We start from the raw sequence: 21,673 nt of genomic DNA, 5'->3' as shown, positions 1-21,673 counted from the left end.
ATTTCGGAAGGACCCAGAGTTCTTTGGCTGGGGATCGTAAGTACTCCTCCGCAATGTGTAAATCCCAGGATTCCCTAGGATGGAGCCATGCCAGAGATAAAGTGGTATCCAAGTGCTATGATTGTGTAGTGCGAAAGAGATCTTAGTTCACAGAAAAGCCTGAAGTCTGGCTGATGTTATACCAATGGAACACCAATAAATAAGACTCTGCAATAGTAACAAAGAGTCAGGTACACATATACACAAAAGGGTTTTTTGAAACAAAAAAATAGTAATGCATGTGATAGCTGGGAAAAGTCAAGTATAATGATAATGAAGTGGATAAACTTTCCACACATCCTTCAGCTAGCTTTCGGCCTGCCCTTCCACCTGATGCCGGAGGCTGTACTTATTTTGTCCAGTCATCCACCTTGACATGCTGCCAAAGGCTCAGTGTTTTCTGGCTGCATGAAGTCCCTCTTGGGGTTTGCACTGGCACCAGACTCCCAAGGTTCAGGTGATAGGCAGACACAGCAGCAAAAACAACAACAGCCATGTAATATTTGCCGGTCGCTGTCAAGTAACATTAGCGAACCCGCATTTCCCTTCATCTGAAGATAACATTCCCTCTGGTGCTAACCGCAAGGCTTATGATCTAGCTTAATTCAACAATGAGACTGAAGATGGCAAGTCATTCATTATGCTTCAGCCAGGCGCAATTTCCACAGCTCCCTTGATAACAGGGTTTCAGCTCCAAAAAAGAACTCATCCTTTAAAACAAACAAACAAAAACACTTTGCTGGACCCACTTCTTGCATATAGATTTGTCCAGGGCTGAAGTCCCAAGGATGCCTCATTAGAAACACATGCCATGGAAGGTCATGGGACTTATTTCCAAGTAAACATGGTCTAGGACTAGAGGCTGCAGAACAGAAAAGCTCAACCCACAATTGTCAACCCACATTGGCAAAGGTAGGTTTATTCTTTCATTGGTTGCATTTCACGATACAAAAGCAACACTTTCTGTAATGGAAGAATACTGGTGGAAAGGAGACACAGTCATGCTGCACAGTACAGAAATGATAAGCTGTCACAGTAATGGTAATATTGATAGCCTGTATTCATGTGGACTCTCAATAGCAATGAAGCGGTGTGACTGACCACTAAGTAAATGCCACCAGGCCAAGGGTAGTGTCACAAACTATAATTTCTTATTAAACGCTCCAGAAAATGTTGTAGATTATGGCTGAATCTGTACTGCAGAATTAATGCAGTTTGACACCACTTTAACTGCCACAGCTCAATGCTAGGGAATTCTGGGGTTTGTAGCGATACTTAGCATTCTCCGTCAGTGATCTCTGATGCCAAAACAGGCTTCAAACCCCATGTTTCCATGGAACTGACACATGACAGTTAAAGTGGTGTCAAACCGCATTAATTCTGCAGTGCTGGAGCAGTTCTCAGACTGATGTCCAGGGAGATGTGGGTAGTGCTTCATTTCTGCAAAGAGGGGCCTGAGGACTTGAACCTGTATAGATTGTATTTCCCATGTGCCCTGCAAGGACCCACAGTTGTTTTGTCTTGTTCAAAGCAGGTGCAATGTTTTTACACCAGTACTGCCAGCTCTTTGTAGGATTTTGTAAAAACACATGTGTAGAAACACCCACTTTCTGAATGGGGGAATATACCTACCACTGGATGATGCAGTTTGGAGATATAGAAATATATTTTTCTTACCTGAGGAGATATGCTTTTATTGTACATACAGTGTAGGGGAAAAGATATGTCCTGTTTGCCTTCAATAGTAAATCCCCCCTACTTTTGCACATGAATCCACCAGTATTAATTGAAAAGGGATGTCACAAGCTTTCCTAGTTTCCAGCGCCACTCATATCAGCCAGAGAAATCTTCATGCAAACGACTTGCTCAAGATTTTTTTTTATAAAAAAAAGCTTCTTGAGAAGAAAAGGTCAATTAATAACTAATTTATATTCTAGATATCATTTCCTAGTTCTAAAGTGTGCATTCAGAGAGTGCTATTACACCTCAGCCATAAACTCATGAAATGGCCTTTGGCAAGTCACTGGCTGCTCAGGATCACATCTGCAATATTACTGTAATCGATGTAAGTGCTGCTGTTAAGAATTAGTGAGTATGTAACTGAAGACTGAAGAAGTACTGCAACTTCTATTTAAGTCAATAATAAGCATACGCAAAAGCTGAAACCTGGGTATAGTGCCAAGAGTCAAGTTAATGATGACTGATGTCAAAAAAACTGAATACACAGGCGTTCTTGCATTCGTCAGAGTATTTTGTTTCTGCAAGGTGTGCTCGCAAAGCACTAGTCTTGCTTAAACTGCAACGTCTGAGCCGCATGCTGTACCTTTGGAAGAACCACTGGCCCTCAGGACTGACTTTCGTAAAGGTTTGAGCATACAGCAGGAAGAAAGAGGCAGAAAAACTCTGTTAGGCGTGCAGAACCTGCTCATATCCAAGCCAAACCTTGTGCTCCTATGGGATGATTCAGACACAGACACTGCAGTCAAAAGACTGGATCCAAAGAACTCTGTAACTAATTCCAAGCCTTCAAGAGGCTCTGGGCTTGTATTTCTTGAGCTGCGACCCCTAAATCTCCCCATCTTCTAAATTCCAAAATGGCATTTGGAAAACTGTGTTTAAAATGACTACTTCATCATCTAATTAAGAATACAGTACAACATCCTGATCTGCGCAGGTGCAAAACCCACCCTAGGCATTCCTGAAGTAGATCTTTGGATCATGTCTTCTGCCAAGGACCAAGCCAAATGGGCAACAGCTTCACTCTGGGCAATTTTACTGTCTCAAAGAGCCAAAAACGATCACCAAGGGAACTGAAAACAAGAGTACTGGCATGTGTGTGCCAATTCTTACTTGTGTTTAATACAATATGGGCTGGCTGTGTACATTCTATATTCGTAGTGATGGATAGCTCTGCAAACCAGTGAGAAAACCCTTGTTCCCTTTTTGCTTCCTGAGTTTAACAAGCCCTGGGTTTTGATCCAAAGCCACAGACAGCCTTTATTTGTGCCTGATTGTGACTATAAGGAAGAAGGGAAATCGCTGTTCTCTCTGAGGTAGGCCCAACTATTTCTATGCTTTAGTAAGGAAAGCCTACCCTTCAAGCACTGGAAACCTTTCACCTGTGTAGTAGCTTGCTCTGGCAGTTGGCATCTGGTTGTCATGAAGCGCACTAGGGACCCTAGAAGGCCACAAGAAATGCAGACAATGGCACAGCCTTTGCATAAACGGGCTCCTTGCTAGCCAAGGCATATAACATATTCCGAAGATGACAGTTTTATTGGCTATAAATAGCATTTTTTGGCAAATGAGCCAAACTCACGAGCAGACAGAGACTCCAAATCATGGAGCAATTATTGCACAGAAAACCACTAACCCCAGGAACACAAAATGTGGCGCCTTCAATTAGCTCAAATTGCTCTGTGGACGCCCACATGCGGGTGCACTTTCTTCCCCAGCTTTCCACATTAACTGAAGCATCCATATATATTATATGGCATCCAGTGATGATTAGCAATGAAAAGTATCCCACTCCACCAACCTTTTCCTGCATGGAGAGAAGTCAGCTATCAAGTGTCAGGCGATAAATGAGTTCAAGCAGGGGCCATATGCTAAGCAGCTGTGTGAGTTTGGGCTTCGTGTCAGTGCAGAAGCTCTGCTCTGTGCGTTTTCCTTCCTCCACCTACACACAAGGCCACATATGGATGTGCATGGAAAAAGAATAAATCCCATTTAGTTTTCATTCCTGGGATAGCCAAAAACTATATGCTGGGCATCCCTATACTGTTCTGATTCAACAGACTCCTGGCCAGCACACTAAATAAAGAAGGCAGGATTTTTCTCCTGTAATGCTTTCTAATAAGGCAGATGTTAGGTGAGTAACGGCACATGCCAATGGAAAGGAGATAATCTGTGAGCATGAAAAAGGCCTATCCGAATGAGTCTAGGCAGCAGGTGGGGAAATTAGCCATTAGGATGTGAGCGGAGGATAATGGAGAGTGAGAGAAACAGCTTTCCTGTTGTGCCCAAGCAGGAATTAAACTGACAGGTTTCCTCCCCAGAGACAGATTAAACATGCTTTCCTCTGAGAAGCAAAGCTGCATCTGGGTACATAAGTCTGAATCTTTTAAACCTGAAAGAATCCCTCCTATGTTTACTGGGCCAGAAGGTGACGTGTCAAACCATCCTCTCCCAACAAATGCAATGGCGAGGGCAGGGGATGGTTTTGTTTCCATAAAGAGCCTTTCCAGGCTGCCTAAAGCAGGCATTCCTGATTTTTCCCTTGCTTTATCAGCCCATGAGAATGCCTTGTTCCCCAATGACACTGAACTTGTCACCTCCATACCCACATTCCTATGGACATTCTCACACAGAGACTGCTTATAGAGGTCTGTGCCTGGATTTTGCACTCTACCCCAAGCTTTTGAGGAAGCAGATCCGAGTCTACAAAAGCTCATGCTACCAACTTTCACTTAGTCTCAAAGGTGCTACAAGATCCCTTTGCATGCTTATTTTCCAGACGAACACAGCTATGATGCATAGCATGTGCTCTCTAAGAACATTTCCAACAGAAACTCCTGCACTTATGCTTACATTTTTTTACATGCTCATTTATTAGGAGCTGAAATATTATCTCTACTTTTCTGTTCCTTTCCATTGCAAATGATAAAAGAAACTTTTAATAGTAGGTTTTAAACCTGAAATGAACACTATGCGGTTGTTATGCAATCGTATACAAAAGAGGTGACGTTAAAGCAATCATGCTGCAACCAAGTCTGGGATACTTTTAACAAAACAAACACAATGTGCTTTGGCTGCAGGAGCTGCTGCTTCGTTTTCTATTGAACTGACTTCCTCTCCACACATCACTACAAAATACATTCAGGAAACACAAGCAACGCCAGCCAAAATGCCATTAGATTTCTAAGCATTCTAGATGCAGGGATGTCTCTTTGAAGTGTAAGATGTTGGCTTATTTCCTATAACCAGGATGTGTGCCTACGTCAATAATCAATAAAAGTTTCATCTCTCCTCCTCCTTTGGTTTCAAAGGCTGCAGCCGCACTGCAGAAATAATCCAGTTTGACACCACTTAAACTGCCATGGCTCAGTGAAATGGCATTCTGGGAATTGTAATTTTGTTAGACATTCAGCCTTCTCTCCCTGGTGCCACAACAAACAACAGTTCCCAGAATTCCGTAACATTAAGCCATGCAGTTAAAGTGGAGTCAAACTGGGTTATTTCTGCAGTGCAGCTGCAGCATACAGAAAGAAAGAAAGAAAGAAAGAAAGAAAGGTAAATATTGGTTATGAAATGCAAGAAGCACAACCTGTACCTTTTCTTAAGACCTTGGATGGTGAACCGCAGTGGGTCTTGGGATCAATGGTGGGAATTGTGGATTGCACAGACTGTCAAAAATGCCAGAAAAAGAGAAAGAGAGAGAGAATGAGAAAAAGAGGGCAGAAGTCTGCTTCTGATTTTGAGAACTATTTCTTTTTACATTCAATGGGGGGGGGGGGGGGAGATACAACTTATTTTTTAAAAATGAATACCCATTCCTGGGGGCTTCTGTATGATGCATCCACCCTTCCTTTTCTTTGAAAAAGGAAAGTCTTTGGAGTCTGGAGGATTCAGAGCAGACTAGAGAGGAGAGGCACAGGGCTCCAGGACCACCCTCTGCCCTCCCCTGCCTTTGGCAAATGAAGCTGATTTCATCCAAGACTGGCAAATGCACATAACTAATTGTAACCATCCCTTCCCCTTTCCAAGGCATTTACGACAATTACCACTCTTTTTCTAGTAAACTGATATCATAATTTCATTATCCTCTTCTTGGATGAGCAAGTAAACATTGCATTCAGACAGAGCATGGCAGAACATGTAACAACGCCACTGTGGGACTTTGCTATTGGCATCAAAGGCATGTGGGTGCCATTTATTTGCTAGGAACACAAAACAAAACCCGTAGGAGTACAAATCTCCCTCCTTGTGCCACTGTGGAGCACCAAGTCCCTGCAAATGCCATAGCCTGGTGCCATTGTGACAACTCAACAGGGAAAGACTAAGACCAAGACTAAGATACCATCTTATATATGTCTTCTTTTAAACCACTGCAATTGTATATCTTTAGATGGCATTCCCTCCCCCCCCCCAGATCCATTTGAACATTATAACCAATATTTTGGGCCCAGCTTGTCATCTAGTCTTTTACAGCCTCACCTTTTGTTTCTGGTTTATGCACTTTTTAAGTTTCATGGTCATCATCTTCACACTAAATAAAACCCATTTTCTCCAACTTCTATGGCATCACATAGTTGTTTTCGGGATAGATGAAAAAAGCTTTTGTTCCATTAACAAGCTGTAACCAGTAAGTCCAATAACATTTACATTTTTATGGCTCCCGCTTCCAAAACTGTGCTCCGTGATTAATGTATGAATAAACAACAATGAACAAATAAGGCTGTAAGAGTCATCTGAAAGTTCATCAATGCTAAAAGCCACACAGTCTTCTGTAATATAGCTGCAACCATAGTTTAAATGCTTTTGATTATACTGTATCTAGAAAATTAAGTATGGACAATTGAACATTTCACAAAGTTCAGCAGCGATGCCCAGTTTGGCCTCCCAAGCCAATTTATGTTTATCAAGAAGTGATTCAATCTGCCGGTAGAAATGGAAATAGCAGTGATATTTCTATAGAAAGAAATTGAAGCGGGGAAGCTTCTGAATGCTTTACTGTTCTTAACAAAGGGCTTGTTATATCATCTTCTCTCTAAAACTACTGGTCCTTGATCATTTAAGTATCCACTTTTTCGGGCATTTTAACGGAGTACGAAAAACAACACCTACCCAGACAGCGAGTGACTACCGGCACTATCATCCGAGCTGGAAAAATCAATTTGACTTCAAAGGACATCCAAATTATACAGCTGCTTACTGCGTGAAATGTTATTTTGTAACTTTCCAATTACAAGTTATGTCAAACTAGTTTCAGGGGTTTTTCGAGGCTCTGGTATTTTGATCTGCACTTTGAAAGATACAAAGAGTGTTTTCACACACAAAAGCAGCACACTTCTGCGGCTGGCTGAATGAATGAATGTCTGAATGCGGTTAAGGTAAGGAAGTTGGAGGAAAGAGTGTTTTAAACCAAGTTTGGGTTCTGCCGCACAGACTGGGCTAGCTTCAGGGTCAGGTTCAGGGTTCAAGTCAATACAGAAATTAATTAAAACAATGCCATCTCAATTGTTGCATTACAGCCTGTAAGTGCAGATTTCTTTGCTTCAGATTCCAGTGGTACTTGGAAACTTAAGCCATAATAAATTTGTTAGTCTTTAAGTAGTCATAAGGCATTTTGCTGATTTTGCTACAACAGAGTAACTTGGATATCTTTCAGGAAATTACAGAGTGGAAATACTTCAACAGCAGAAATGCATCTCATAGCATCCTTTTCAATAAGGGGCTTCAAACACCATTAGCTCTCTCTCTCCTTCTCTTTCTTATGTTCCTTGAAACTGACTGCAACTTATGGCAACTTTATCCTAGGGTTCTCTTAGCAAATTCATTCAGAAGACATTTCACTGTCTTCCTCTTGGGTTGAGAGAGTGTGACTTTCCCAAGGTCGCTTGGTGGGTTTCCAGGGCCAAAAAGGGATGCAAATCCTACCATCCAAAAGAAATCCAAAAGAAAGTGCACCACATGTTTCAAGTCTCAGTACATCATGGAACCAAATTGTCCAATGAGAAAGTTAGTATGAGAACAGCGTTGGTATTCATTAACCATGTGTTGTAATGATGGCTGATGGGATGGCATGAATTTCTTCTGGCAGGATCCAGGGTTTGCAACCTCTCTTTTTTTTGTCTTTCAACACCAGTCATGTTGGTAACACAAAAGTGCTTTTGAAACGGGTCTCAGTTTCAAAAGCAATGTGCAAGGTACATCGGGGGAGTACTGCTTGAGAAACGTGCGCCCCAAGTTCCTAGAGAACACAAGACACACAACGTACTAGTCATGTTGCGCTAAGCTGCGCGTTTTAGAAGAGTTTCTCAGTCAGAAACAATCCTCTTGTTTGTTCTGCAACAGCTGGTAGAACAACAAAGGTAAACAGACAAGTATATGTGAGGAACGCTACACAAACATTTGTGTGGATGTTTGGGTATACAAACATTTGTAAGAATATGCATGAGGATGCTTGTGTATACATACGTTTGGGAGGGATCCAAACTAGGCATTCACTCCCAGGGCTGTGGAATACTGCAAAGAAGAGCAAAGCACTCAAGGTAGTCCAGGTGCACTTAGTTATTCTAACAGGATTATTCTGGCCTGGCTATAATGTGAAAGCAAAGCAAAGGTAAGCTTCTCTATTACACTGTGGAAAAGAATAGGATTTTAAAAAACCATTATATAAGGGGTTGGGGGAGGTTGATGAGGAACGCAAGCAAAGTCACTGTGACAAACTGTACTGGTGCAGATTTAGCAGTACATTTCTGTTCTAAATGAACTTGCAGGGATTATTAACATGGAGAACAAATAATACTAACGGCATTATTGAGGAGAGATAATGGGACTAGGAGCAAAGCCAATTTTTAATACTGAAAAACTGCTGCCTTATTGTGACTTACTGGCTTTTTTGTTGCAACAGTTGTGGTAGGAGTTTTATCTTCTGCTTGTAGCTATGAAACACTGCTGTTGGGGGTCATTTTGCACTCTGTGTCTCTGCCTAAGCTCCATCATCCTGTGAGGTTTATTTTTTTCCCCTATCAGAGCTTTTATGGGGAATGAAATACAGTCAGTAATAATGAGGTCGCATCTCGATGCCAAAACCCTCTCAAATGAATTTAACTTGAAAAGGTACATTGGGATTGAGAGGCCAACAAGTTGCAGCATAAATCAAATCCTCTTTTGAGGAACATTCATACGCAGTGGAGACGTTCCCTGCTGAGAAGATCAGCCATGCTGGGAAAGCTTTTCCGAAGGACAACATGTACATGATCACTGGTTTTCCCATCTGGGGCACAGCCACAGAGGAGTGCAGGAGACACCTGAGGTATACACAAAGTCACAAAACTGGCACATGGTGAGGCTGAGCAGCACCTAACAATACAACAAACACACGCACAATTCTGTAACACAATATAACATTGAAAAATGCAGATGTTCCTTGGCAAACATATCAAAATGGAAAGGGTAGGAACTTTGAAAATCAGTTCCAGGAATCATTGGGGAGATGTTAAAGCATGATGTTGATGGGTTTTTCCTGATTCCACTAACAAGTAATGTGTAGTAAACGTCTTTCTGAAGGCCACATTCTACCTGCTAAAAGCACCGTTTGCTCTCTGCTGTCCAAGATCCTAAAGGGAAAATGTGACAGTTGTTCCTTTTAGGCCGAAGCAATAATTAGATCAGAAGGCAAAGTTCAGGAACACAGTAATGCACTTATGCATTAACAAGAAGACTGCTCTGCTCCATGGTAATTCACCAAAACCATTTCCTTCCCTTGGCATTAACATTCAGATCGCCTTCACGTCATCGTCAAAAATGTGTGATTTAATCGACATCCTGAATGTAGCTTTTCTTTGGTTCAGTAAACGGAATATCAGATGCTATTTACCAATGTGCTATAAATATTTCAAAGAGAAGCAAATGTTCCATTCATACAAACTGAGGCTGCTGGAGAGAAAAGGGGATTTTCAAAAACCCTTGTGGACATTTATATGTATATTTATATTGGGCAAAATCCTATGGTCCACTTACTCCAGATCCCTCCGCTTCCATCAGAACCAGTAGTCTCTTAACCTGTCATCCTCCTGCAGACTTTCTGTGCGCACTGGAAAATGTAACAGCTAACCAGGATGGCATCTTGGTTAGCTGTTACATTTCAGGCAATACAGCGAGTGCATGCCATCTTAAAGGATGCCATCTTAAAGAGTTGTCTTCTGAGATCTCTTATGCCAAGCAACAGCTGCCCAGCCCATTTGTACTTTAGTTTCCCAATGCTTTTTAAAGTCAACTTAATGGAGCGTGCACAGGACTGCCAAAGACCTATCACCATTATCAGCTTTATTTGTACTGTACGTTTAAATACACAAAGTGCTGAAAAATCCTGATATTTTTCTTTAACCTTAAACACTTTATGAGGTACCTAGAATCAATTAAACAAAACTGTTGTGGAAGCCGGAGCAACTGCCAACAGTTGAACATAAAATAAGACTGCAGTAAAACCATAATCCATTAAAAACAACAACGAAGCACCCACATCCATTTGATTATTTCAGGTCAAATTTGCTTTCTCTTAAGGGCAACTTATTAGGGTACAATGAGCAATTCCAATTTCCCCAAGGCCATCTGCAGAGCTGCACGGCTGCACAGAGATCTATGCTTTAAGTTATGCACATCCAAACATCCATTATTATGCACTGTAGCACACTGCCCCCAAATGTCTAAAAGCAGTTTGATGCATCTGAACCTGAAGGACAACTGAAAGAACTATCCATTTGCACTCCATGTTTCTGTGCTCTGGAACATAGGAAAGAGGACTGGAGATCTCCCTCGCCGTGCCAATGCACCTTTCCAGCATTACCTTCTCATCCAGGCTCAGCCACTTCCTGGAACACCTGTTTTAAATATTCACTGTTTAAGGAATATGATCATCAGGCTTCTCCCAGAGATGCCCTTAAGTCATATTCTTTATTAATGATAAGCCAGAGCATGTTGGTCAGCATCACTAAAAACCTTCTCCTGCTAAGAACTGTGCCAGCAAAGAGGAACTGAGAGTAGGGGGAATGACAGACTGAAACTGCCATAGGTAGTGGGGTCTCTCATCCTTCCCTTTTTTGTTGTTGTCTTCTGTTTCCCTGCACCGATTATTATAGTACAGATTGTATGTAGAGAGATCTTGTAGCACCTTTGAGACTTAAAGAAAGAAGTTGGCAGCATGAGCTTTTGGAGACTAAAGTCTACATCCTCAGATGCAGATGGAGGAAAGTCACAAAGGTACTGCAAGATCTCTCTACATACTGATTCTAGACTAACATGGCTATATCTTTGAATTCTACTCTTATAGTTGTATGTGTTGTTTTCAAAATATGCAGGGAAGCTCAATGGTCTACCAAAAAAATTAACACTTTAAATGCATATAGCGCTTGAGTGTTTCACACAGATGACTTTAATCAACAGTAAAACAGCCCTGTAAAATCAATGGGTATTCTTGTCTATTTATTGTCATATGGGCTGAGGCAGGGAGGCAAGGAGGGAAATTTGCGTAAAGTCATGTAGTCAGTTCATGGCGGAGGTAAGATGCAAACCAGGATTTCCTGATCCATAGCTCAGTCTCTTTGCCACCATGCACCACAAAACGCTCCCAAAGCTACAAAATACAGTTGAAGTATGCGTTGCTGTATCTGCTGATCTCTTGCAATAACCTTGCTGAGACGACATCCAGAGTTCATAGACTAGCAGAACTGTAAATTATGGCTACGCTGTTTAATCCTTCTCGCTTTGGAGGTTTTACAAAGCCTAAATGATTTCAATTCACTGCCAGGAGGAACTGAGGAAAATAATCTATGCTTCTTTGGCAGCAAACAATTTCTAAGAAGCTGATGGTTGGGGATTGGGGGGGGGGGGACGGCAAGATTGCACCACACACAGTTTCACTCCATCATAATGAAACTTCATTTGCAGTTCCTCTCATCGGAGTTTTCCTCTCGTCTGCTACAAAGGATTGCCAAAGTAACACTTGACAAGAATGTTAAGAAGGGCCCTGCTTGTTATTGCACTGGAGAGATCCCTTCCACAGAGTTCATGTTCTCTTACCACACTGCACAGCATTGTTAGAAAGCCATTTGTTCAAGCGCACACTGTTTTCTAGAGGGAGCAATGCATCAGTACTGTGAAGAGGGGGTATCCTTAATAATGAACTCTGGAGATTTCTAGTTCTCCCATCCTAGAACTTCCCCCCTTTGTATAGAATCACCAAATTCAGAGAAGACAGCTATCTGATCTAAGCTTTCTGTGTGGGATAAAAAAGAAAAACAGTGATCTATCTGTTTTTCACATAAAAGGATGGAAGCTTTCTCTTGTCCCCTGTGTTTTCTCCCATGCCCTATGAATTAGATGTGTGTCTTCACGTCACCTCAACTTATGGTGACCCTATACATAGAGTTCTCTTGGCAAGATTTCTTCAGAGGATGTTTGCCACCGCCTGCCTCTAAGGCTGAGAAAATGTGACTTGTCCAAGATCATCCAATGGTCTCCACTTGCTTGAATCTGGAGCCAGGTATTCCAGAGTCTTAGCCTAATGCTGAAACCACTATACTATGCTTTTCGTTGTGCAAGAAAGCCCTCAAAATACATTTAGAGGGGCCATCACCCAAACTATGCTCAACTTGCTGAAGCTTCTCTTCTCTCCTCCTCCTCCTCCTCCTCCTCCTCCTCAGCCTGCCTTACTTGAAATGCAACTGCTTCCTCTATACATTTTCCATGCAGAGTCCTATTTCTAACAAGAGAAATGCTGCTGCAACAGCATGGCTGCAATACTCTCTCTTCCTCTTATAGTGGAGGTTTCAAACACACAGGGTCTCGCTTTAAAACTAGAAGGGAGTGAAAGAGCAAAGGGAAGAAAGCTCCTACCGAGAGCATTGTTCACTGTTTTCCCAAACAAATCTAGTAGCCATAGTGGCAGTGAAGTGGCAAGATTTATTTACATTTCCCTTGTATATTTGTGTGCCACTTCTGCAGACCTGAAGCCTTGGGAGGGCTGAAAAAGCCCTACTCTTCCAGAAAGCTCTTAATGTCTTAAAGATTGTATGTGGGTAATGGAGGGGTAGGATGAGGAGGGAAATGTAGATTCTATGCTATGAAGAGCTTTAAAGATTTAAAAAACCAATGCCAGGACACTGAATTGAATTAAAGCTCACTAGTGGCTGGTCAAGTTCAGCAGAAGAGCATGCCATCATGCAACTGTTTTCAAGCTGTTTGCCAGCACAGCCCCACAGAAAAGTGCACTGCAGTAGTCCATTTGAGATTATAACAGTTTAACAAGAGAGCTAAAAGTACACCTAAATGAGCATCTGTATAAAGCGGGATGGAATAACCCAAAGAATAAGGTCCTTTGCAGAGCGGCCAACTTGGCCTCTACAATCTAAACACATCTGCCACACCACCATTGACCTAACACTGAACTTCCACAGCTCTGCTACTCAAGATTAGAAATGCAAATAAGCCCCTGTATAGGTTTCATAAGTTGAAGAGATAAAGGATCCCCGATATTTGCCTCTTTTGCACTCATCCACTTCAATAGGAAGGCCGCAACTAACAAAAGGAAGTTCAGGGCAGGGAAAGAAACCATCCACCAGTAATAAAATCCAATATTAAAAAATAACAAGAAATGGGAAACTTTTCTTGTTTCCCATATATTTTTTAGAACGGTGAAGAGACGTGCCATTGCTCAACATAAGCAATACTCTTATTAAATCCCCTGCAGAGTGGTATTTCCCTATTGAGGCATGCGTGCAGTTGCTGCTGAAATGAACTCAAATTGTGCATATGTGCAACACAGAAATACAGGACGCTAATGAATTTTAAACAACTGCAGGAACCGTTTATAAAATCATATAAGCTGCTCAGAGGTAGCTTTTATCTCAAACAGACTGATCCAGGCCTTGATGATTCTGTCAAATTCTAATGCAGAATATATTACTGTGGACGTTTACACAGATGGAACAGAATTTACACCTCGCCTGTGTACTGAATAGCAAGTGTAATACAGAGCCACATCAAGGGGAAATTTTATATATATCTGGGAGCATTATTCATGCCGTCAATCCTGTAGGAAACAGCAATGCTCTTCTGTGAATGTTGGGCACAAAGACTGCCACTTTTCCTTGCTGGCTTAAAAAGGGGGGGAAAGATAAGCCTTTGCTGCTAGAAGCACATATAGACCAATGCAACTTCGCATGACTCTGAGAAGGCCTAAGAGATAAAAGATGTGCCTTGAGCTGCATTGGAAAGCCATGCAGATAAGAGGACCTTGGAGACTGGTTTAGGTTTCCACCACCAACAAAGAGGCTTGTGGTACCTTAGAGACTAATCAATTTATTGTGACACATGCGTTTCTAGATTAGAGTCCACCTCACCAGATCATGAGGTGTTATCCTTAGTTAGTGAACACTAACGTAATGGGGATTCTGGATTCCTGCCACCACATATGTTACCTTAACATCTAGGCCAGTGATGGTGAACCTTTTAGAGGCCGAGTCCCAAACTGCAACCCAAAACCCACTTATTTATTGCAAAGTGCCGTGTCCCTCTGGCTTTCTAGTAACAAACTCGGGCAAACTCTGTGCTGGGGTGATGGCACATGTGCCCACAGAGAGGGCTCTGAGTGCCACCTCTGGCATGTGTGCCATAGGTTCGCCATCACTGATCTAGGCTCTGCATATAAATGTCATAGACGCAGTTATATTTTACAGCCCTTTGGCCCCTGTTCACTTTTTTGCTCTCCCTGTACCAGGGCTGGCTTTTCAATGGTTCAATGGGTGCAAGTGCTCCAGGCCCCTGACTGGCTAAGGGCCCATTGCTGGAAAGAAAAGCTGTAGCGTTGCACATTTTCTCCTTCCTCAGTTACTTCATGAATCTCCCAGTGTTTCTGTTACCATCATCGTTTTGTAAGTTGCTGGAGTAACTGAGTAAACAATTCATGGGATCAGCCTCTTAATCTCACCCAAGTTGCAGGGCTGAAAGTGGGTTCACACTACAGTTTTTGTGTGTGTGCTGCATTTTAAGTGTACTTTGCATGTATTTATGTAATTGGCTAATATGCCACAACCCCTACAATAGCTCACACATGTCCATAAAGCCCTAGTTTTGGAACTGCTCCAGGGCACCAACTACCTTAATCCAGCCCCACCAATTAAAGACACACATCCTTTGATATAAAATGGGCTCTGGTCCAGAAAAGCTTAAGATGGTAAACTTATTTTTCTTCTAGCTGCCACAAGAATCTTGTCTAGTTTTCCTACAAAGCCTCTTCCAAATGGTCTCTAGATCTGAACTACTTCCCTCATGCAGTCATTCCTCCTCTTTCCCAAGCCTATTGGGTGAGCACCATTTCATATGAAGCCAAACCACCACACAAGGAGATAACAGTAGGCTTAGATGTATCCTGATGATTTCAGAAGTCTAGGAGGAAAGAAAGAAAGAAAGAAAGAAAGAAAGAAAGAAAGAAAGACAGGAAAGCCTCAAAGCCCTCAAAGATTTGAGGGGAAAGAGGAAAAGATCTGTACTCAGAAAATAGTGGGGGTGCGAAATGAAGGTGAATGAAAGCCCTGCAAGGACCTTCTACATGCAAAGAATGGCCCTTGGCACTTGATGCCCACTCTCCTTTAAAAGCTGTTTGAAAATTGGATTCTGGCAATATGGGTTCCAAGAAAAAACACTCACATTAGTCAGGTTGGCAACTAATGTTTAAGCAGGGACGTAATTTCAACAGAGCAAGAACTAAAGGTCCTGCAACACTGGCGATGCCTAGTGACTCAACTATCCTATGATAACACTTTCCCCTTGGGAATAACAACAGGACCTCTAACAAAGCCTCTCCCCCACCATCTGTTTCTCCATATGAACCAAGATGCAGGCCAGAAGGAGTAAAAAGTTACATTCCTAAGGAGCAAATTCTGCAAAAACTTCTGCCACTGTTGAGACACGGTTGAAAGGGGTTTGTGGCTCTTTTGCCTGCTACTAGCCATGAGGAAAAAACCACTTGCAGGGCAGCTCCAGTCAGTACTAAGGTTTGATATTTGAGTCCAAAAAGGATCCAAGAGCCAAGGGAACAGGGCTTTCAACTTAGCATGGAGTGCCTGAAAAGGTCCCTAAGGAGATCTTGAAGGGCCACCTCCATTGCACCCACATTTGCCACCCCCTTTTTTCTCAGTGTTCAACTGGACTACTGGACAAGCAGCTGCCTATCCCTAGCCTTAAGCAGAAACAACTTAAGGCTCCCTAAAATATTTTTATCTAGGGGAAATAATATGCATCAGTATGCCCACGGTTCCTATACAAAATCCCACTGTAGCGCAGTATTATAGAAATCGTTCTAGTATTATTATTTTATCTTAGGGCTATCTTATTAAAATAATGCTACAATGTTTGACAGATTTAAAGAAACCTTCCACAGTGAAACTTGACATGCTTCATTACGTCTGCTTTTAACATGCTTCGCCATGTCTGTTTTTAACTCATTCAAAGCTGCTCTGAAGTCTACTCCCCTTTGTGCTTCCATGGTTTGCCTGAATTTGATATAGGTTTTATTGTGAAATGGTATTAGAAGGTTTAACCATTTTCTAACTAGGAAAGTGCCTTTTTAATAGGTTATGGTTTTTATTAAAACATGCAGAGAGACAGCAGGGCTCTTTCTCTGGAGGGCTGCAGAGGCAAGCCAGCCTCGGGGCAGCAATCAGACCTCATGATTAATGCCCCTTCGCCCTCCTGACTTAATCACTGAGAGATATCGCTGTGGAGGGCTCGATTTTGTAACAGCCCTCTCCGCCAATCGCAGGGCACAGCCACAGCTTAAAGGATTATGTTGTGTATGTATGTGTTGGGGGAGGTCACAGGAATATACGGGGAGCAGTGCCACTAACAACAGGGATGCAGCGGAGTCAGCATTCCTCTCCTAAGCTCTGCTATTGTTTACTCTTCGTAGGGATGAGACGCCAGCGGAGCCTCTGCTGAACTCACTGGGAGAAAGTTCCCATTCGAGGAGCAAAATGTAGTTCTGCCTGATCGGAAGAAGCGCATGTGCTGAAGCAGGGCAGCAGGTGAGTGGTCGGCCGGCTGGCTTTACGGCGTGCTCTTTCTACAAAAATAATAAGAATGAAAGCTGGGACACGGTATTAATTGTTATGCATGCAGACAGCTAAGGAGCAGCAGCATAGGAGTCCTGCAGCAGAATGCAGCATGCAGCTGGGATGTGATTTGGGAGTCAAAAGAAAAGCAAGTATATGAAAGCACTGTATGTTGCTATCTATGCTATGTTTTCAAAAAAGAATGGGGAAAGTATGGATTTGCAGGATAGATCTCAATTCTAATTAGACCCCAGCTCCTTTTATCAATAATAATAATAATAATAATAATAATAATAATAATAATAATGTTATCAATAAGCATCCATATCTACATTTTTCTGGAAAGCAACTTATTGCATACACCTGTAACATTAATTTCATATTTTCTTCCTTTACCACTCACAAAACATGTACTTTTACGATAAAGTTGTGTGTGCAAGATATATATTCACAACAAACTCACACACACACACACCAGTGAAGGAACTGCTTTACGTTTTACATCTTACAATTTACATTTTATGTTTTACATCTAATACATTATTAAATATACAGTATTAGAGTCAGCAACTAAGGCTCTTAACTAGCAATCTGGTTGGCTTTTAATTACACTGAAGAGAAGGAAAGAATAAAATCATAGACCTCATCATATTGTAGAAGACTTTCTCCAGTACTTTAATGCTAACATTGATTTTAAAAAACTCTATGAATCCTATTTTGCAATACTACATATATTAATTATATACAGAGACATCCAGCATTCTCATAAGTCTGGTGTCTCCATGTCGACTGTGGAATTAAGCAAGACTAAAATGAAACCTTGTCTGAGCTAGAACAAAGAGTCTTGTAGTACTTAAAGATTAACAAATTAACCAGGCGGACTATAGTCCTTGGAAGCGTGCACCGCCATAAATATGTAAGTCTTTAATGTCCCACAGGATTCTTTGTTGGTTTTGCTGCAAATGTTTAACAGTGATACTAACCTGGATGGTCCCTGAACTAAAAAAACTCTAAGAGGACTTCAGGTCTTCAAATAATAAAGAGACAAAACAAAGAAAGCATTCTAGATGGAAATGTTGTCTTAAGGAAGAGTTGAAATTCTCTTAAATGTGCATGTATCCTTTGCACAATCTATGGAGTTGCAGAAAAATGTCATGAGGCCAAAATGCCATTAGACACAAAGGAGAAGGAAGATTCCTGTACATTTAATAGCTGTCTAGAAGTAACAGTTTCATCAGGTATAGCCTTCTCACACAGAATGTGAACCGATTGTTCCTCTGTCCACTTATCTACAGAGTTAGTAGAGAGAAAGGAGCCAGGCAAGATGCTAAGGCATCTGGAGACGATAGGGGTAAGAGAAAATGCCCCAACTTAATTTTGGCTGTGGGTTTGGTCTGTCATTTCCCACTCCCATCCTCCAGCCTTTAGTTGTCCTCCCATGGTCACTCTCCATACTCACCTCATTAACACACGCTCTGTATGTAAAAGCGAAAATGATAAAACTGAATTGTAGTTAGTCATACAGTCTCTAGATTTTCGATCCTTGTAGGGATACAAATAGATGGTGATAAATGGAATGATGTTTCGAAACAAGCAGTGGAGATAAGCATATAGTCTAAAGGTACCCAGAGGTCATCTAGCTCAACTGTCTCACCTATTTTAAGGCATAAAGGTTAGGAAGGGAGGGAGGGGCAAGGAAGATAGCAGCACCTTAAAAACTAACTGGTTTTTATTTTTGCATGAGCTTTCATTGATATAAACCTACTTCTTTGTATACTTACAGAATGATAATGCCCAAGTATAAAGCATACACACACACACACACACACAGGTGTAGGAGTTGGACAGAATGTAATAGGATCCAGAAGGATGCGAGTCATGAGTATTTTAAGCCAGAATCCGGCCTGACAGGTAATAGATCTATTTCGGGAGTTAAGGGTTGTTTGGGACTATTTAAACCCAATTAAATGTGAGGTAGTGAATGACTGATTTTTGTTAGACACCTACAGATCAGGTTCCTTAGGTATCACACAAATTTTCACTAGGGATTGGATAAAGGCAGTATGGCTTATCGGGGAATCAGCAAACTTCCTAGAAATCTCAACCACAAAGTACCACCCTCTGCACAAGAATATTGGGGACAATGTTCTGCTTCAATGCATCCTCTGGAAACGTTTATGTACCAGCAGTCCCAGAATTCTGGGCCCAGAGAACCTGAGTTTCTTTTTGAGCAGGAATCTGCTATGCAACCAGCCCAATGTGCTGCTGCTAAGTCCCTAGGTTGCCTTTCACTTGTTTAACTGAGAGGAAGTAGCACTGCATAATGGTTTCCAGGAGAAGCACCATCTGTGCCTCCTGTCAGTCTTCTCCAACTGGCAGGAGAGTATCTATGGAGAATGCTCTTGCAATGCCAAGTCCATTCCTCTCCCCATGAACAAAGCCTAAGCTCTGGTGAGTTCAACAAATGGAGTTTGGGTTAGAGAATGAGCTGTTGTTTCTGTGGTGCCAAATTCATTGAGACAGATTTAGTCCTGAAACAGCAGCCAAGCTACAATAAAATCAAAAGTACTGCAGTTTCTCACACTGAAGCTGAATCTGAACTGCTGTAGCTAAGCATTTTTGGACAGGAGGGATGATGGAGAGAATCCTAGTCCAAACTATGTGAATTGCTTTAATTAATAAGTTCTTTTTCCTCATGGTCCAAGGGATAATCTATGCCCCAATTTAAAGTTACAGACAAGTGGTGGAGATGTGAAATAGCTCGCTCCATAGCATCATTTGTAAATTAAAGGCACCAACTGATCCTTGTTTTCTACTCCAGAGCAAGATCTGCCTCTCTTTCAGTCCTGATAATAACCATATAAATACACCCAGAAGATCCTGCATATGACATGCAGATTTAGTGCTGACACCTTGGTCTCTTGAGCTTGCAGACTATTCCTTTCACTTGCTGTTTCCTGAAAAGTTAGCTGTTGGTTTTGCTAGACTCTTGTGAACCTTTTATCCTTATTAAAGTATTACAGGAGGGCAGAAAAGAATTTCTCAATTCACTGGAAGATCAAAAGCACCCCTTATATCTATCTCCCATCATCTTTGTATCGTGTGAGCCAGTTTCAGCTGAATATTGCATATTCACGTATGTTACAATCCATATGCACACAGACAGTATATGCTGACACATAATTACATGACACCGTAAAACCTCTGCCCCATTAATTACTAAGGGCTGGTGAAACGGAACCAGTACATCCACTGATAGTGTACTAGATGGCCAGCATCCAAAATGTTATCCAAGGGCTTGGAGCTGACCCATGAGATTGTTCTTACTGTCTCTAAACAGCAGGCCTCTAAGCTGTCTCAACCATTTTAGAATCCCACTACCAACCATGATTCCTAGACAACAGAGCTTGCTATTCAGTTCAACGCACTCATGGCCAAAGACCCCCTAGGCTGGCCATTGAAAAGAAGGGCAAACACAGCTGGCTTCCTCTCAATGTGTTCAACTACAATTCCTATCACCCCCAGCCAGCATGTCAAAGAAGGCGGCACTAAGACAACAGAGAAACATGTGGAACAGAGGAGGAAAATCAAGCAGGGAAATTGCAGAGGGCCAGAGCAAACCTTTACACCAGAATTTACCTGCTCAGACTGCAAAAACAAGGAGACAATGGGGCTACAAGACAGTTTTTAAAAACCCTGCTTTGGGGGGATGGAAATTAGAGTCGAGACCTGATACTTGACTCTTCCCACCCAGTACTTCTCTACTTCAAAATGGTTCTCCCAGCTGTTCCCATTCCTCGAATTTCAAAACACATTTTTGGTTCTAGGAACCCCTTGTGAAGAAAAGGGGAAAAAACACACAGGAAGAGCAAAGGGACAGTAGAGGAGATATATTTTGGCCATCTTAAAAATAATAATCAGGGAATGCATTTGAATGCCATACCTTCACTGTATGCTAGGGATGGCCCAATAGGATGTACTGAAGCTGGAACTCTTCCACTAGTCAAACTGGTCATGGGCGCCACCATGCAATCTTAAATGACAGGTTTGGAAAAAAGGGTTGCAAGTTATTCATGCCAACACCCTTGACCAAGCAGGATTTTCCTCTACACTAATTCAAAAACTATTTTATCTCTGTTCAATCAAATACCTGGGTAATAAATAATGGTGACTCAGTCAGGTGCAAGTGAAAGATTATCCTTTTGCTCAGCCTGCCTTCCCTGCTAACAATGACTTAAAGAATGTCATGCAGTTTGATACGGTGCAGTATGAACCCAAAACATTACGCGAGTCTTAGTTGTTGGCTTTGGAAACAATGCATGCCACTTGAATCTTCCTTGGCTATACCAGACTGGCAGCTTTTCCCCAGGTGAATATTGTTTCCTCTGAATTCCCCAGAACAGGTGAAGTATCCATTAACCTGTCCTTAATCTGTCGTGCACAATAGTAATTCTTAAGATGACGTACAAACAACGAACAGTCCCTGCAAGACTTGGCATTACATTGTTAGCTTGCTCAGCCTTGACTTTCAGAACTCTGTCTTTAATTATCCATGTACGATTTACTGCATAAGCTTAAACAGAAATCTAACTCATGCAAGGTGAGGTTCTTACAAATTCATTCAATGTAGTCTACTAAATTTAAATGAGTCAAATGTGTTTGCAGTGGAAAAGTGGGGATTGCCATTAAAGATGATACGAACATATAATCAAGTAGCTACTTAATACCAAGAGAACATTTGTCCATCTTGCTGAGAAATAACTAGCACTGTTCTCCTAGGCTTTAGGCAGAGTTCTTTC

General features: G+C 41.8%; 2 protein-coding genes across 7 annotated transcripts in view; one reads left to right on the top strand and one right to left on the bottom strand.

The window, feature by feature from the left end:
* LOC149306495 (protein cholesin-like) overlaps window positions 1-21,673 on the bottom strand; it is a 91,705-nt gene that overhangs the window by 26,287 nt on the left and 43,745 nt on the right. The window contains exon 1 of one of the 4 annotated variants that reach the window (XM_089539524.1): window positions 3,578-3,707. The exons of the other annotated variants lie outside the window; for them this stretch is intronic. Within the exon in view, the coding sequence (XP_089395650.1) occupies window positions 3,578-3,589 (12 nt within the window). The 5' untranslated portion in view covers window positions 3,590-3,707. Of the gene's footprint in view, window positions 1-3,577; window positions 3,708-21,673 lie in introns of those variants that run through there. 4 annotated transcript variants of the gene reach the window in all.
* LOC149306498 (G protein-coupled receptor 146-like) overlaps window positions 1-21,673 on the top strand; it is a 33,566-nt gene that overhangs the window by 2,475 nt on the left and 9,418 nt on the right. For 2 of the 3 annotated variants that reach the window (XM_089539516.1, XM_089539515.1), the window contains exon 2: window positions 16,733-16,847. The gene's annotated coding sequence lies outside the window, so the exon portion shown is untranslated. Of the gene's footprint in view, window positions 1-16,732; window positions 16,848-18,711; window positions 18,786-21,673 lie in introns of those variants that run through there. The other variant, XM_089539518.1, reaches the window with a different exon arrangement.

Source organism: Sceloporus occidentalis, unplaced genomic scaffold, assembly GCF_023333645.1.
Source record: "Sceloporus occidentalis isolate IW3139 unplaced genomic scaffold, rSceOcc1.0.p SCAF_10, whole genome shotgun sequence".
Lineage (NCBI taxonomy): Eukaryota > Metazoa > Chordata > Lepidosauria > Squamata > Phrynosomatidae > Sceloporus > Sceloporus occidentalis.
This window is presented reverse-complemented; position numbering and strand designations above follow the sequence as displayed.